Source organism: Sceloporus undulatus, chromosome 9, assembly GCF_019175285.1.
Source record: "Sceloporus undulatus isolate JIND9_A2432 ecotype Alabama chromosome 9, SceUnd_v1.1, whole genome shotgun sequence".
Classification (NCBI taxonomy): Eukaryota; Metazoa; Chordata; class Lepidosauria; order Squamata; family Phrynosomatidae; genus Sceloporus; species Sceloporus undulatus.
Genome location: NC_056530.1, coordinates 28,159,770 through 28,176,444, shown reverse-complemented (window position 1 = coordinate 28,176,444; position 16,675 = coordinate 28,159,770). Strand labels below are relative to the sequence as shown.

The 16,675-nt window shown below is 45.8% G+C and overlaps 1 protein-coding gene across 2 annotated transcripts; it reads right to left on the bottom strand.

The window, feature by feature from the left end:
- Positions 1 to 6,227: 6,227 nt before the first annotated feature.
- CHRM1 (cholinergic receptor muscarinic 1) lies at positions 6,228 to 16,524 on the bottom strand. 2 transcript variants are annotated; one of them, XM_042440454.1, is made up of 2 exons: positions 16,346 to 16,524; positions 6,228 to 8,840 (listed from the first exon to the last, which is right to left on the bottom strand). In XM_042440454.1, exon 2 carries the CDS (start codon positions 8,740 to 8,742, stop codon positions 7,198 to 7,200), a length of 1,545 nt encoding a protein of 514 aa, XP_042296388.1. In that variant the 5' UTR covers positions 8,743 to 8,840; positions 16,346 to 16,524; the 3' UTR covers positions 6,228 to 7,197. The 2 variants fall into 2 exon arrangements, with proteins under 2 accessions (XP_042296388.1, XP_042296387.1); XM_042440453.1 differs by having other exon boundaries at positions 16,342 to 16,523.
- Positions 16,525 to 16,675: the final 151 nt, after the last annotated feature.

Sequence of the window (16,675 nt, the reverse complement as noted above, 5' to 3'; positions counted from 1 at the left end):
GGTAGTGTATTGGGGAAAGCAATGTTCGGTGGATATTGAATCCCCCCCGAACCACCCCCCATCCCAAAGGAAGAATAGGCATTCCCTTTTGGTCTTCCTCCTTCTCCCCATTTGCTTAGGACCAGTGTTTTTTGTGATGATTGTGACCGTGGTTATCACTGTAGCTGCCCACGCCACATCAGACCACACTGAAGGTAAGTGCTGCTTAGTTCCCTGTTTCCCCTCCATCTTTTCACTATGTGTAATTTTGAGGTCAGAAAGATAGCGTGGGCATGCATTGAGCAATAACACATTGTATATGACACGTTGTATATGAGATAAGACACAATGTGCATGTGCACCTTGCAACATATGGGGCTTTAAATTCTGTTACGTTCCTGCGAGTAATGGGACATGCATTTGGGGGGGAAAACAGTGCGCACAGCATGACATTAGCAAAGGTTGCTGATGTGTAGCAAACAATTTACTGACTCATTTCCTGAGCCACAGCTGACTTGGTGTTTTGAAAAGAACGTTCCAGCAGACTGCCTGCAGTTTGTGTTAATCTTAAATTGCTGTTAATTTTTACATCATGGAGGAAGGTTATGGGGTCAGGGTTCAAGCTGTTACCAGAGCTACATAACTACACTGCATCCGACAAGGAAGCAGTCCTTTTATTGCATGCCTTTAGACTGAGGGTAGTACTTGCTACTGAAGGGGTCTTGATTTCAATCATGAGAACCCTGATTGATTATGAAGCATGTATGCATGTTCAAATGCGGAGAGACATGTGGAACAACATAGTCAAGCTGTGTTGGGGCATAAACCATAAATGCATTCGCCTACCTTCTTTTCCTATTGCGTCACTGCACCCAAGCAGTAATTGGCTGTGGAGAGAGGTAATGTCAGTTACTGAATATGATGCCTTGGTCCTTTGCCTGGAGACCCTCAGAGATTGGGCCCAAGTATCTTCCTCAAACTGTTGTTGGATATATTTGTTTAGTGTTGCTAGCCAAGGTGAAGACATCTTCTCATGGGTTGAAAGTATGTTTAGCGTAAGGTGTGTGCTCAGCGCGAGGGCCATTAAATTAAAGGATGTCTCAGACTGAGCCTCAGCATTTCTATCCATAGTTTTACCTCGAATACTCAGACTTTGTACATAGGACTATCTAACTTTTCCTCACTGGCAAAATGGGTGGGCTCACAAGACCAAAAGGTACAGGCTTTTAAAACCTCCATCCATCGTGCTGCACTATTGCTTCTTTAGGCAGCAATCCCCACTCAGATGTACAATAGGAACGGTGGGTGGGACCATTGGTTTTGTAAGTGCGCATGACTGTCCAACTCCATTTCATCCCAGAGGATCTCGCATGGTTTGGAGACTTGTTTACTTAGATTTCTTTGTCTGTGCCCTCTTTGTCTTTACAGGGAGCTGGAGCTGCCATTTGTGTCTGGACTTGCTGAAGGAGAAAAGCCTCGATCTATCAGAACCAGAACCCTCCTAGGGCTGCAGAGGAGAAAGAGAGGTCAAGAGAAGAGACACCTTGGTTCTCTGCTGCATTACAGGGCTCTTTTTTCCTTTCTTCTTGTTTAGTCTTCTGTTACACAGCCTTTGCTCTTGTCCGTGTCTTCTCCCTCACCGGTTGGATCAGGCCTCTGCTGACTGTCTCCGTCCGTCTGCACAGTTTCAGGGTACAATCTCGCACCCCATAGCTTCTGCCCTAGATTAAGGAATTCATGTCCTTTCCTCGGGGGCCAAGTGTTCACGGCTGGCTCAGAAGCGCCAAATGGAGATCCCTGTATCTATGGCCTTAATGTTCCAGGATAAACTTCACTTGAGCTGGGTGCGCACCTTGTAATATGTGCTGTATGAAAGGCAGCTCCTTTCATCTCACTGATATGCTATTCTATCAAGAGTGAATCTCACGCTTCTGTCTTTGAGCAGAGCTGGGCAGCTTGGAAAGAAAAATCTCTTGAGCATTATGGCTTTTAAAATCCTTTCCCCCCGTGTTCCAGTGCCACCCAAGTTGGCTAAGAAATAACTCAACACAAACAGAGGATATTGAGTCCTGCCCGTTCAGGTCACCTGCATCTCCTTAAGAAAGTGTTTTGTTCCCCAACATGGTTATATTGATCCAGTACCAGCTTATTTCAGCCTTTGAATCCAAGGAAATCTGCGTCATACTGGTGGAAACCCAGCCTGACTTAACTCAGACAGGTGTGAAAACAAGGTGACTGTTTTTTCCCGGATTGGAAAAGATCTTGAAAGATTTGCTCTCGCTCTGATGGAGGCTGGATTCGAATCCAAAGAACTTCTCTCGACCCAAAGCACCCTCTCCTTTTTTTCACGAACCGTACCATATTTTTAACCAGGACTGTGTCTGGGGTTGGGGAAAGCCCTTTCTCCGTAAGAGCTTGTCTCCATCTTATTTTATCATGTCCTTCGCCTGTGGGGTTTTGACCGCAGTTCTAAGGTGGCATATCTGTGTAATGGTGGGTTTTAATCATGTTTTTAATCCCTGGAGAGCCTGCCCCTGTTTTTTGCTTGCATTTTAGATTATTCCTCTTGATTACGCTTTTCCCCCCCTATTTGGTGTAGAAATAGCTTTGCTTGTTTTTGGACCTCTGAGGAAAATGGGTGTCGCTTGAAGGGCAGAGAGCGGACAGCTCCTGTATGGATGATCCTTACCTGCCTTTGTGGAGGGAGCATCCTTACCTTCGTTAAGCAGTAAGCTCAAAGGAAGACCATCCCAAGGCCTTTTGCCCATTCCCCACCTCCATGCATTAGGTGCCTCTCTGTGACATTGGCCACTGGTCTCTGTGCCACCTTCTGTGGGCCACTGTATTTTTTGGAGTGGGGGAATCTTAGCCTTACTTGACTTCTGCCAAGTTTTGATTTGTTGCGCACGGATGTGGGGGAGGGAGGCAGTGTGCGGTGAACGGTTACGCTTTTCATCCCTTACTGCTGTCTGGTGAGAATCTAATGGAGCTGGCCTAGCTGACACTTTGTAAACTGCTTATTGAGTGCTTAAGCGCACTGGTAAGCGGTATAGAAATGTGCTTGCTATTGCTTTTGCTGTGCCGGAGTGAATGAAAATGATTTCTCCCTTCCATTGCCCGCTTGGCTTTTGCCTCTTCGTTGGAGGCGTTTGTCCTCGCAAGTGACCGTTTGAAAAGCCCTTCTTGATTCCGACTCCTCCTTTTTCAGGAATGGCAATTGGAAGTTCTTCTCTGGAATAGGGTTCTGTGTAATAATATATGAGATATGTGCCTGTTTTTTCTAAATTGACTTCAGACCTACCTCCGAAAGCCCTTCCCCTATTGACGCGTCTTTCCACGCTCCTTCGAACCCATGTTCCCTTTTACTTTGTGTTAGGTGGTGCAAGGTGGCTGAGGAATGCGAGAAGGGGCTGCTACAAGTGTTGTGCCTCTCTTAGGTTAGGAATTCAAGTTTAGCCCAAATGTGGACACTAGAATAGTTTGGTTTAACTTCACTAAGGCCTAAATTGTGGAAGGATGCCATCTTGGTCACCACACTGATAATAGCATAGATCTCTGTAGGGAGAAAGGGGCTCTTTGGCAATGGGATGGGAAGAGTTGGCCCCTTTGCCTGTTGTTATGCCAGGTTTCATGCGGACGAAGAGGGTTTCAGGGTTTAAATGTCTGTTTTCCTGTGAACTCTTTGGGTTCGTTCGGGGTCCAAGAGTGGTCTCCAGTTGAGGAGAAGGTAGCATCATTGCGCACTTACATAACCCTGGATCCTTTTAGGGCACACGCGCCACAAAAGGAAATCGTTTAGTTTCCTTAGCGTTGCACTGGATTTCTTGGAGTTTGCGGAGATGGCGGCGGGTCGGGGAGAAGGTAGTTGGATGCAAAATGTGGAGGTGCCTGTCATTGAGGAAAACACACGGGGCAGGCTTGTCGTCCCAGCCCCAACATTCAAAGCATCACACCTGTGTCTTAAAAACAAAAAATACTACCTGATAAAACAACCAAAATGGCTTTTTTTGACTTCTCTTTTATTGTAGTCTTACTGTCTGTGTGGTGGGGATAGGTTAAACAGTAATAATCCATGTGCAACCCCTGCTGGTTGTGAGGATTTCATGCTCGGTTAGTTTGTTAGGTTGAGGTCGGGTGGCATAAGCCTTGGAAAAAGAGAGAGCGAGAGAGAGCAGTTCAGGCTTCTTACATTGGCTTGGTTCGATGCTGTCTTTTGTGGCATGGGACAGTCCTCAGTTTCTTTATCCTTTCTTCTTGCATCCTTTCATTCTTGGGCGTCCGGAGGCCAAAATACCTCAGCCCTTTGCTTTTTAAGTGCCCGCCTGTCGGTTTTGCGACCCTTGCCCCCGAGTTGTCGTCCTCCCCCTACTTTGCATCCCTCCTTCCTCCTCTTCCTCTTCCTACCTTCATTTTAACCGCCCAGGATTGCACATTTTGTTGCAAATGCATTCATTTTGCGAAATGTGGGATTTCATTTGAAAGAGAGTTCTGAGCTCTCCTCCTGCCCTTCTTTTTATTGCCATTGAAGCTAAAATGTGTTTTGGCTTTTTCTTTTTTATTATTATTTAAGGTACTGTAATAAAACATTAGTGAATAAATATCTTTTTACACAGAAGACTGCTCTCTGTTCTGTCCTCGAATCCTCTTTCCCCGGGTGAGGTGTGAAAGCGAAGGAAGTTCAGATTAGAGTAAAATGGGGATGAGTTTGCTTTCTTAAGATTATTTGGGATGCTAGGGGTGAATTTGTCCGTGAATATGTGTCTTGCATCATATGTTTTGAACTGTGTATCTAGGGACAGTGGTTTTTTGGTGTTGGACCACAACTCTGGAGAGCCACAATATGTGGCTTCCATTCTATGTTTTGAACTGTGTATATAGGGACAGTGGTTTTGAACCACAAATATGTGACTTGCATTTTATGTGTTGAACAGGTGCTTTTGAATGTTGGACCATAACTCTTGAGATGAGGATTTAATTCCTAGCTCAGCCATGAAACTCACTAGGTGACTTTTTTCCAAGTCACACACTCTCAGCTTCATGGGAAGGTAATGGCAAACCTCCTCTGAACAAATCATGACAAGAAACCTTCATGATCGGGTCGCCTTATTTTTTGCCGTAGGTCAGAATTGATTTGAAGGCACACAACGCACACATCATCTGAATATCAAAGGACTTTCCTATGGTCACCAGGAGGCAGCATACCCTCTTTCTCTTGTTTGGCATTTCTTGGGTGCCTTCAAGTCGTTTCTGACTTATACAGATAGGGCCTCTAGGCTTTCTCTTAACAGCATGCAAAATACATAGAATATAAAATTAATGCAAAATTAATATACAATGGGGTTTGGAAAATAATCGGAGTATCCTTAAGGTATACTAAGAAAGCTAAATCTCCGTTCCAACTTCCAAATATTAAACTGACTAGCTGCTTTTGTCAGCTGCTGTTCTGTTCCTTATATGTTTGGATTGCCTTATCTGGGAAGGAGGCATGAAAAGAGAAGGGTTTGCTCATGGAAACTGTTAATCTTTTTGGCTCAATACTGGACAGCTGCGTGGAGCTATGTCCCTCAGCATATTGGGTACTTATGCTTTTGTTGTAATATGTTTTCCTAGTCATTTCTAGCTGCTTAGTTATTACCGAACACTGCATTGTCACACCACCAAAGACGACTTGGGTCTAAACATGTCTGGCTTTGGTTGTAGTATGTTGACATTTTCAGTGTAGTTTGGTAGTGCTTAGTGTTATGGTTGTGCTCTCATAATTCCAGTGTGATGGGTTTTGTAGTATTTTTAGTGTGTCTGATCTGTTTTAAAAATCTGCATCTGGGGTTTGTGGCATAGGACTCCTGAGAAAGTGGAAAAACAACACATAAAAAGTACTTTTTTAAAACCTAAGAGAACACCTCTCTAGGTCCTCCAGCACAACTCTGTGATCAACAGCCAACAGAGGTTGGCCATAGAATCACATTGGAGGATCTCCAAATGCCTAGAGAAGTGCTTTCTCTAGGACTAAGTCTTATCGTCAATGTCTGGCGGATTCGTGGTGGAGGGCCTAGAGCAGTGATATGCAAACTCTAGTCATCCAGGTATTTCGGACTTCAGCTCCCAGAATCCCAGACCATTAGCCAAGATGGCTGAGGCTTCTGGGAGCTGAAGTCCAAAACACCTGGAAAGCCAGAGTTTGGACATCACTGGCCTAGAGATTCCCGGAGAGAACATATTCAAATCCGTTGCCAAGCAAAAGGCACAAATAGTCTTAAAATCTGTCAGGTTTATTGCAATGTAAGCTGGACAGGCAGGAATGCCTCTCTCCAGGGTTTCAGGCAGAGAAATCATCTCTAGTTACCTGGTTCATAGGTGCAAACTTAATAGGCTTCAAAAAAGCCTTGAGCACATGCATTTGCTTTTATAATAGATTTCACAATTGAAGCATTCAATCTCCTTCACTGGAGGTTTTTAAACAGGTTAGATAGACAGCTGTAATGGATGCTTTAGGTGTGGATTTCCTACGCAGTCGTTGGACTAGAAAGTGTTTCTGGTTCTTTCGTGCCAGGATTTGAGCATTCAAATGCCTCTGGTACATCCAGAGTTGGGTTTTGGAGAGGACCAGGCCTGTCAGGCCTGTGGCAAGAAGACATGGTATTTGATAGCTGGCCTGTCGCAAGCTTGGTTTGCGGGCATCACTGCAATATTGTCACAATACTGGGGCAGCTTCAAGCGACAATTCTGCACAAGCATTTCCCAGTTTGGGGTACATGAACATAACCATGAGCTTAAACTTTATCATAAAACCGACAGCAGTGGACCAGTGGGCCACAGCAGCCCACCATGGAGGAAGACGGAGTTGCACCAGTAGCCCTTGAATGCTAAAATCTGCTCTGTTCTCTTTTCTTTTTGGTAACCAAAGGCCTATCTAATTTCTCTCCCTCTATATTTCTTACTTTTCTAGTGTCTTGTTCTCTTTGCTCATATCATGTTGGAGATGGGCAATCCATGGCCTGCCAACTTTTGCCAGGCCAAAAAACCCCCCTTAGTTCCAAACACTAGCAAGGCTGGTGTGGATGATGGGAGTTGGTCCAACACCATCTGGGGACCACAGGTTCCCGTCCCTGCTTTAGGCTTACCAACATGGCTTTCATACCCTGCATTCAGAACTGAATTGACCAGCAGACTGGTCCTTCTCCCCAGGAAATAGCCCCGCTGTTTCTCGGCCCCTTTCCTTCAGCGATGCTGAGCCCCATGGCATTGCAGCAGCCTCCGGAAGGTGGTCCGGAAAGACCTGTTGCACAGTGCATAGCACATGGGGTTGACGGTGCTGTTGACGTAGCAAAGCCAGTAGCCCAGTTCCCAGAGGCTTTGAGGGATGCATCCCTCGCAAAAAGTCGAGACCAGCACCATGATGTTGTAGGGTGTCCAAGTGATGAGGAAGGCCAACAAGATTGCGCTAAGCGTCCGGGCCGCTTTCTTCTCCTTCATCAGGGAGAGAGTTTTCCGCTTAGAGAGACTTCTCCTCCTCCTCCTCTTTCTCCCTGCGCTCATGACCTGGTTCTTGGCCATCACCGGTGTCTTCTCCATTAAGGCCACTTTCTTGAGCCTCTTGTCCATGCTCAGTGGTTGTTTGGGGATTGCGACAAAGACCTTTCCTCCCACCCAGTCCATTCCAGCTACTGCCTTGGGATCTCGGCGCTGTGCCTCTCGTGGCGGCTGCATGATGGTGCCGATCATGGGGAGATGAATGACGGCTGAGCAAACCTTGTGGACCTCAAAGGGTTGCTCCTCACCCTCAGAAGACGTCAAGGAGTCGGCAGAGGCCTCTCCTGCCTCTTCCTCCTCTGTGGTGTTCCAGCTGCCATTGCTGCTCTGCTCTATGTAGAGATCGTCCGTTCTCTGCTTGGCGAAGCAGCACTTTTGCAGGGGAAGTCCTCCCGTGGTTGAAGAAGAGGCCAGAGGATGGGATGGCTCTGAGCTGCTGCTACTACTACCTCCACTGCCTCCGTCTCTGGTTGTTCCAGATGCACTTGAGTCTAGATTCTTCTTGAATTCTGAGCCTTGCAGCCCACATAGTTCCTTGGCCCTCTTCTGGGTCTCTTGATAGATTCTCCAGTAGAGTACCACCATGATGGTGACTGGAAGGTAGAAGGCAGCGATGGCCGTGCCGAAGGTGATTATGGGCTCCGAGAAGAACTGGATGTAGCACTCATGTTCGGCCACTGTCCGTTTCCCAACAAACTTCTGCCAGAACAAGATGGCGGGTGCCCACAGGACGAAGGAGATCAGCCACGCCATGACGATCATCACCGTCGCTCTCTTCGGCGTCCGCTTGGCCCTATAAGTGAGGGGATGGGTGATGGAGAAGTAGCGGTCAAAGCTGATAAGCAAGAGGCTCATGACGGAGGCGTTGCTGGCCACGTAATCCAGGGCCAGCCACAAGTCACAGGCCAAGCTGCCCATGACCCATTGCCCCATGACGATGTAGGTGGTGTACAAGTTCATGGAGATGGTGCCAATGATGAGGTCGGCGGCTGCTAAGCTGAGCAAGAAGTAGTTGTTGACGGTCTTCAGCTCCCGGTTCACCTTGAAGGAGACCATCACCAGAAGGTTTCCCACCACAGTGACCACCGAGAGGATCCCGGTTATTAAAACGATCAGCGCTATTTCCAATGATGAGTAGCCGCCTTCTGACGAAGGCTTTGTAGGTTCCAGGGTGGCATTGGGAGAGAGAGGAATACCGGAGAGGTTCATAATTTCACCATGAGGTGCCACCATCCAAGAAGGGGCTTCAGGAAGACAACCACATGCATTCAAGATGCCTTTATGACGGCGAAGTGATGATGCTCGAGCGTTCCTCAGTCCAAAGGTCTCATCTGGAAGGAGAAGAATGAAAACAGAAGTGAGCTATGGAAGAGGGACTCAGCTAGATCATATCAGCACCTCTGGTGAAGAACAGTAGATGTTTAAATGAGAAGCCCACATGCAGGACATGGGCACAATAGCACCTTCTCAGTCCTATAGAGTTGGCATTTAGAAGTAGACTACATTAGAAAACAGTGACTCGCTTCCTAAGGATTGTACTGGATCAGACCAAAAGCATCTCTGGTCTAGCCTTCTGTTTGCAAAGTCGCCAGTTACATTTTTCAGTGGCAACCCCGCAAAACACACAACACTACAACACTATGGTCCTATTTCCCCAACATATTGCCTCTCATTTGTTGTTGGGTGCCTTCAAACTTGTTTGAAGGCACCCTAAGGCAGACCTATCCCTAAAGCACCTGTCCCCATCTTCCACCGTAAAAAAAAGCATTGACAACAGTACTAAAAATAGGCTGGATTTTCAAGACATGCCAAACTGCATGCCCGAAATCACTGCCCAGGAGAGTAAGGCTGGCACTGAATGTTATAGACCCTTGCCTTAATGTTCTTATTACGTTTATTTGTATAGCACTTTGCAACGGAGAGAGAACACCAATCCAAAATAGAAGCAAAGGCCTACCTATGGCGCACAATCTAAGACCACAGTTCACTTGCATCTGTGGCTGGGATCTTCAAGTAGATGCCAGCTGGCCACAGATGCAGGCGAAACGTCAGGAATAAACTCTTCTAGAACATGGCCATATAGCCCGAAAAACCCACAAAATTCTATGGATGTCAGCCATGAAAGCGTTTGACTTCATATATCCCAACCACTACCGTCACTATTTGGAATGTCATCTGCGTCCCTTTGGTTTCGAAATATGGCAAGCCAACCTTTGCTTGGGACCCCAGCCCTCTTTCGGACCAAGGACATCTTGCCTCAAGGTGGTCAGGATGACCAAATGCCCTCCTTTCTCAGGGCATGCCCTATATTTCAGCCCTTCCGTCCTGGAGGGATTTCAAAGCATCCTCCATTTTGAGCATGGCTAAGAAGCATGAATGTACATGTGCTTTGTCCATTGTCCTTTGCGGTTATGACATCTGGTCACCCTGGCGGCACTAGTGCATGAAACCGGAGGAAAGGGGGGGTCTCCATAGGGGTCCCCATGTGAGATCCATCTTCTGCAAGGATCTTCTCTAAAGACAAGGGACAGCAATGAGCCCTACCTCCAAATGTGGAAATAGATCTATCTATCCATCCATCCATCCATCTATCAATTTTGCTCTACAAAGTCATATTTTTTCTGCAAAGCCTGAAAGCCTCAATTCCTTTCGCCTTCATTTTATTTAATCCGTCACGTTCCTCTCTACCAAGAAAGTAAAGGGGAACTGGAGCGTAATTGTCCTCCGTTCCTTCCTTTCAACGGCTCCGTATTGTTCTCTGTTTGTCCTTCTGTTAATATTAAAACTCACGTGTTCAAACACAACTGCCTCACGCCTCGGAGTCACCTTGGAAGATAGCAAGGGAGAGGCATGCATATATATATATATATATATATATATATATATATATATATATATATGCGCTTTTCATCATAGTCCAAAAAAAGGTTAATGTTCCCATGCTCTTGATCCTGTTTTCTATCATCTGTACGATTGCATTGGCTGGTTTAGCTGCTGCATCACAGTGGTGGCTCATTGACTTACATGGCAGCATTATAAAATCTCCCAGTAAATCTCGGTGTGGGCGCACCAGTGTCGCGGCTTTTCCCCATTAGCGCCTATGGGTTTTCGGCTTGCGAAGGCTTTTCGGGTTACGAAAGCGGCCGCGGAACGAATTAATTTCGTAACCCGAGGAAGCACTGTAGTCCCCTAACAACAAATGCGAAACAGATATGCAATATAGGATAATACGTCTTTCTCTCATGTTATGTTAGATTATAACAAGATCATGATAAAATCATATCAAAGAATTTATAAGGTTTGCTATTGGGAATGTATGCTTTTTCGGAATATTTTCAAGCTGTGGATACTTGAATCTGTGGATAAGGAGGGCCTATGTATTTTCCTATGATGCCCCGGATGGGTGTTAGTGCTTTGCAGCCATGCTAGGACTCTGGTCCAACTCTTGGTGCCAAGCCTGGATGTGCCACCATCCCAGGCCCATCCCAGTATTTGTAGAGCCAGGGAATCATTAATCTAGCTTTATCCAAACAGTTTATAGTTAATAAATTTCTACCAAGTCCGGGAGAGAAGTAAATGTGTTCCAAGAGAGGAGGAGGAGGAGGAGGAGGAGGCGGTCAGGTGCTTGCGGCACATGGCTCAGACCAAGAGTGGCGAAGAATGCTCCCTCTCTTGGGCATCTGCCCATTGGCGGGGAATATTTATATTCGCCTTGATGGATGGCGTTCTGGATGTCATCATATAGAGGCACGGATGGGGAGCAGCGTCCCTCCTTTCGATGCAATAAGAAGCTGAAAGCTCCCAAGAGATGCACAAATGTACCCTCTGACTTTATCGTCTCTTATCGAGGCTCTGAAAGGGCATCCCAGCCATTTTGATCTCTAGGGCCCCTTTTCCAGCCTGCAAAGCCACTTGGTCCCTGTCTCCTTGAGTGGCGTTGCATGGCTTTTAAAATGTTTGTCATGATCCCCAAGTGCGCACCCATGCGCCTAAGTCAGAATGTGCAAATCTGATGCAAAGAAACACCCCTTTTGGCGACGCATAAGTAGTCAACCCTTGTTTTTTGTGGGGTTTGGGGCTATGTGGCCATGTTCTAGAGGAGTTTATTCCTGACGTTTTGCCAGCATCTGTGGCTGGCATCTTCAGAGAATGGAAGAGAATGGGGGGGGGGGGGGCCACCCCCGCACCCACCCCACCCTCTTCCATGCCAGCATTCTCTGAAGGTGCCAGCCACAGATGCTGGCAAAACGGCAACAATAAACTCTTCTAGAACATGGCCACGAGCCCCAAAACTTACAAAAAAGTATGGATGCTGACCATGAAAGCCTTCAATTTCACAGTCAACTGTTGGTTTGTTTTCCTCCTGCACTTCTGCCTTTTCCTTAGCTGCTAAGGGTCCACATGGCACTCAAAAATTATTCTGGTAATGGCATTAGGGTTTGTGACTTGTAACAGCTGCTCATGGGATATTTTATGATAGGCCCTTATTCAGAACCATTAGGACTGGAACCTTTCTTTTTAAGAGAAGGACCACAGGTCGGTGTCAGGGCACACCATTTTACATGCAGAGGTGCCAAGTTTAGTCTTGGGTGAAGTCGAAGGCTTTCATGGCCGGCACCCATAGATTTATGTGGGTTTTTCGGGCTCTGGCCATCCTGACATTTCGTCGGCATCTGTGGTTGGCATCTTCAGAGAATGCTGGCATGGGAGAGAGTGTATATACTTCCATGCCAGCATGCTCACCAACATCTGTGGCTGGCCATGTTCTAGAAGAGTTTATTCCTGATGTTTCGCCAGCATCTGTCGCTGGCATCTTCAGAACATCCCTGGCTAACTTGGGTCTACAGGTCACCTATTAGGAACAATTTCCATTCCTCCAAGCCGTACACTCAGCAAAGCGGCATGCGCACCGATGAGTCAAAGCACCCATGTGCCTTCGCAGGAACACTTAGCACCTCCGCTGTTTTGAACCCTCTGGAATCTGCCGGAGTGTGTTCTTCCTCATGCGCTGTTTATGGAATAAATCCAGAGACTGACACATCGCCCTGCCTTGACTTTGCCTCCCTGTTTGCTCCTGCCGTTCCTAGAACCGTTGTGTGTCGAGGTTTCACAACTCAGTGGGTCGGTGCTTCTAGCGTGAGAGGGAAGGTGGCTTGCAATTGGCGGAGATCAGAGGCGGCGACATTGCCATCGCTGGGAAGCTAATCATTCCTTTGTAGATATCAGTTGCGTTGCCATCGTTTGTCGTTCTTGGTTGCTAGCAAGTGCGTTTCTTGGTCTGTCTCACTCTCTCTCTTTCTGAACACAAAGTTTCATAAGGTGCAGCGTTTTAGTAGCAGAGGAGCATTGCGTGCAACATTTTAGTAGCACATCATGTGCAGCATTTTTGTAACACAGGAGTGTCATGTGCAGCAATATTTTAGCATAGGAGCGTCATGTGGAGCACTTTTTGTAATATAGGACCATTAAGCACAGCATTTTTATAGCATTGGAGCATCATGGAGAGGTACAGCCAGGCCTCTGTATCCACTGGGTTTTTGATTCACGGAGTCAAGCATCCATGGTGCGCTCTGTGTGTGTGTGTGTGTGTGTGTGTGTGTGTGTGTGTGTATGCACATTCCAAAAAGCAAACCTTGATTTTGCCACTTTATATAAGGGACACCATGCCATTCTGGTTCATGGGACTTGAACATTGCTATGCCATTCTGCTTCATGGGACTTGAGCATGGGACTTGAACATCCACGGATTTTGCTATAAGATCTCTCTCTAGACTGATTCTTCAGACTAACATGGCTATGTCTTTGAATTCATGCGCACAGTTAGTCTCAAAGTTGCTACAAGATCCCTGCGCAAAATGTAGCCCTGAGACTCTGACCATCCGTCCTTTTCTTCTCCTGGATGATTTGGAACATCTTTCCTTGGTGAAGAAGCAAATACATTTGTCTTAGAGTGCATGGTTTCACGGAAGGAGCGAAAGGCGGGAGGTGAACGCTGCTGTCTTCCTTGGCAGATGGTTAATGTTACTGTCCGAAAGAATCCCCTCTAAATAGTCGGATGGCTTCTCCCCTTCGCTTCCCCTTATATGTTGGTGTCTCTCCTTCTCCGCATCTCTCCAAGCCATGCACTTGCCATTGCACTCAACTTGCAAGAATTTCTAAACACATCAGCGTTTGGAAGTTTCTTATGAACATTGGAATAAGACCCAGGCCCATTTTCCTCCTTCTGTGCCAAGGCTTGAAACCCGCAAACGGGAATTCCCCGGAGCAAAGATAGGCCAATCTGTCAGTCTTGCCTTCTGTTGCATGTGATATATATATACACATATATATTGCAAAACAAATTCTTTCCATAAAGCAATTTGACATCTTGGCAGAGGTCTTGCCCTAAAAGCAAGTTGTTTGTACTGCTGTGCAGCTGTTAGAGATGCTAAAGGCCTAAAAGGTGCTGCAAGATCTCTCTACGTACTGAGCCTACAGACTAACATGGCTATGTCTTTGGATTTGATCATTATTATTATTATTATTATTATTAACTGAAAGGAAGCAGTTGGCAGCATGAGCTTTCGTAGACGTAGGTCTACTTCTTCCAAATGCATTTAGTCTCAAAGGTGCTGCAAGATCTCCCTACGTACTGAGCCTACAGACAAACACGGCTATATCTTTGAATCCTTCCAAGAAAGAAAGAGACAACAACCTTGAGCCAGCGCCAGAAATACCATCGAAAAGCCAGGGATTTGCATCCTGATGGTTGTCTAGACTAGAAGGGAAAGTAATGGTTTGATTGTTGGACTACAACTCTGGAGACCAGGGTTCGATTCCTAGCATCTCCATTAAACCCATTGGGTGCCCTTGTGCAAGCCACACTCTCTCAGCCTCAGGGGAAGGCCATGGCAAACCTCCTCCGAACAAACCTTGCCAAGAAAACCTCTTGACGGGGTCACCATAAATCGGAAACTTACGGACCTGATAGGAGGTTGCTATAAGTTGGAAACCATTTTACATTATAAGGTGAAGGTAGAGTGTCATGTCTTTGGGGTCATTCACACTATGAAATAACCCAGTGTGGAAACAAGGGTCGTTCAAACCAAATGCACCCGGTGGGATTTGCAGCGGCAGGGTGTGAAAAAGCAACTTTACCTGGCGCATTTGGCACCAGGTAAATAACTGCGTCTTTTTGGGGGGGGCGTCCAAAGCAGTTCCTATCTCCGGCAGTGCAAACGCAGTACCGAATCGCTCCGGATTGCTTGGATCCATTCCCGGCCACATGGCGCGGCCATGTTGATTCGCAAGTGCAGCCAGCATGGATGCCAGACCGGGTTGGAGAGATCTGATTGAGCTAAACGTAATGTGAGCGCCGATTCGGGATCGCATCGCCATGGAGGTCCGCATCACATCTGTACAAAAATGAGCCCTTTGTTGTGGCTTTTCTTCTGTTGCACAGACCCAGTTTTTTGTATTTCCACAGTTCCTGTCCAATGATGTCTTCTTTCTACTAAGCCGAGCTTATGCTAAATCTAGTGTATGCATAAAGAGATTTGATTTAAAGGTCTATGGATACATATTTTGGCAGCATAGTTTATGCTGCAAAAAAGACCTACAAACAGATAGAAACCCTATTGGCAACTTGACCCACCTGAGCAATAATAATAATAATAATAATAATAATAATTATTATTATTATTATTATTAATATCATTTCTACCTTGCCTCCAACAAGATTGAGGCGGCTTGCATCAGTAAAATCCATACAACACAACAGAATAAAACTCCACAATCCCCCTCCCTCCTGAACCCCAAATCAACAATAAGTACAGCATAACAATAACTGTAATAAAATTCAATTAAAAGCATTAAAACAATTGCAATAATAATAGAAATTTAATAAGAGAGTTGTCCTTTCAAACAGGTGCCAAAAGCAATGGAAAGGACAGTGTCGTGGCGACAGAACATAAAACTGGACGACGGTTTGGTCAGAAATGATTAAAAATATAAGCAACAAACCCGAGAGACGTTTTTGGGAAGATCGACTGTTATTTCGATCTGGAGTCTGGACAAATAAATAAAAGGTGTTGTCACAAACCAGATTAACTAAGGGAAATACTCATGTCAGATAAGTGATTATATAGTTAATGACTGCGAAAGGGAAGGAAAAAAACCTTAAGAATATTGGACTGTGTTATTTGTGGCCATTCTGTTGCTGCAGGTGTAAGTTTTATTATTTGCGGTTGTAAAATTAAAGGAGGGACTCGGACTACAAAGCCCATTAGCCACGACTGTTAGCTGTGCCGATGGGAGCTGCAAACTGCGCAGATAATGCCAGAGTAACAAAGGTTGCAAGAAACCTTTCAGTTTTCTGGATAGGAAAATTATGTTTGGCATAAGCCATTACAAAAAGAAACCAGATAAAACACAAAGGTCAGATACATTACATTAGATTGCATTGCATCACGGAGCCAAAACCACCCTAAAACATCCTTGTTATAGGCTCCGATCATCGCACCAAATAAAACACATAGGTCAGTGACATTGCTAACACATTATACCCGAGGACTAAAATCCTCCAAAAACTTCATTGGAGCCGAAAACCTATTTGCCGTCATTGCAGAACTTCATCCTTAAGAGCGAGGCTTTAAAACCGAAACAGGCCACCTTTTCGGAAGTGTATGGCTCAGTATCCCCTAGTCAAGAAATTGATCATATATGGATCAGATCTATTAGATACAAGTCTCCGAACAAGGCGTCTCCGAACACGGCGTCTCCGAACACGGCGTCTCCGAACAAGGCGTCTCTTATATCTTCTGTATATTAACGCACCGACCATTTCACACTCACCTGCCTTGGTCCAAGCTCAGGTACTTTGTTCTTGAGGCCCGTTCGGGTGGAAATGTCAACTGGACCCCGGTTCCTTTGAGACCGAAGTAGTTGCCTGTTGCCTAGCTGAGGGTTTTTTGATCCTTCTGGCAAGGCTGGGAAGCGGGAGCAAATACAGGAGTCTAAAAATACTCTGCTCCGATCAATGGTCCACCTCTCCTCCGCTCCCTCTGCTGGATATGATACCCAGAGGCTGCCGGATTTTTGTGCAAAGGTTTAGGAGATGGGTGCCAAGCCACCAAATATAATAATAATAATAATAATAATAATAATAATAATAATAATAATAATAATA

Excerpts from the sequence above, each read along its gene's own strand:
- CHRM1 (XM_042440454.1), bottom strand. The coding sequence starts at position 8,742 with ATGGTGGCACCTCATGGTGAAATTATGAACCTCTCCGGTATTCCTCTC.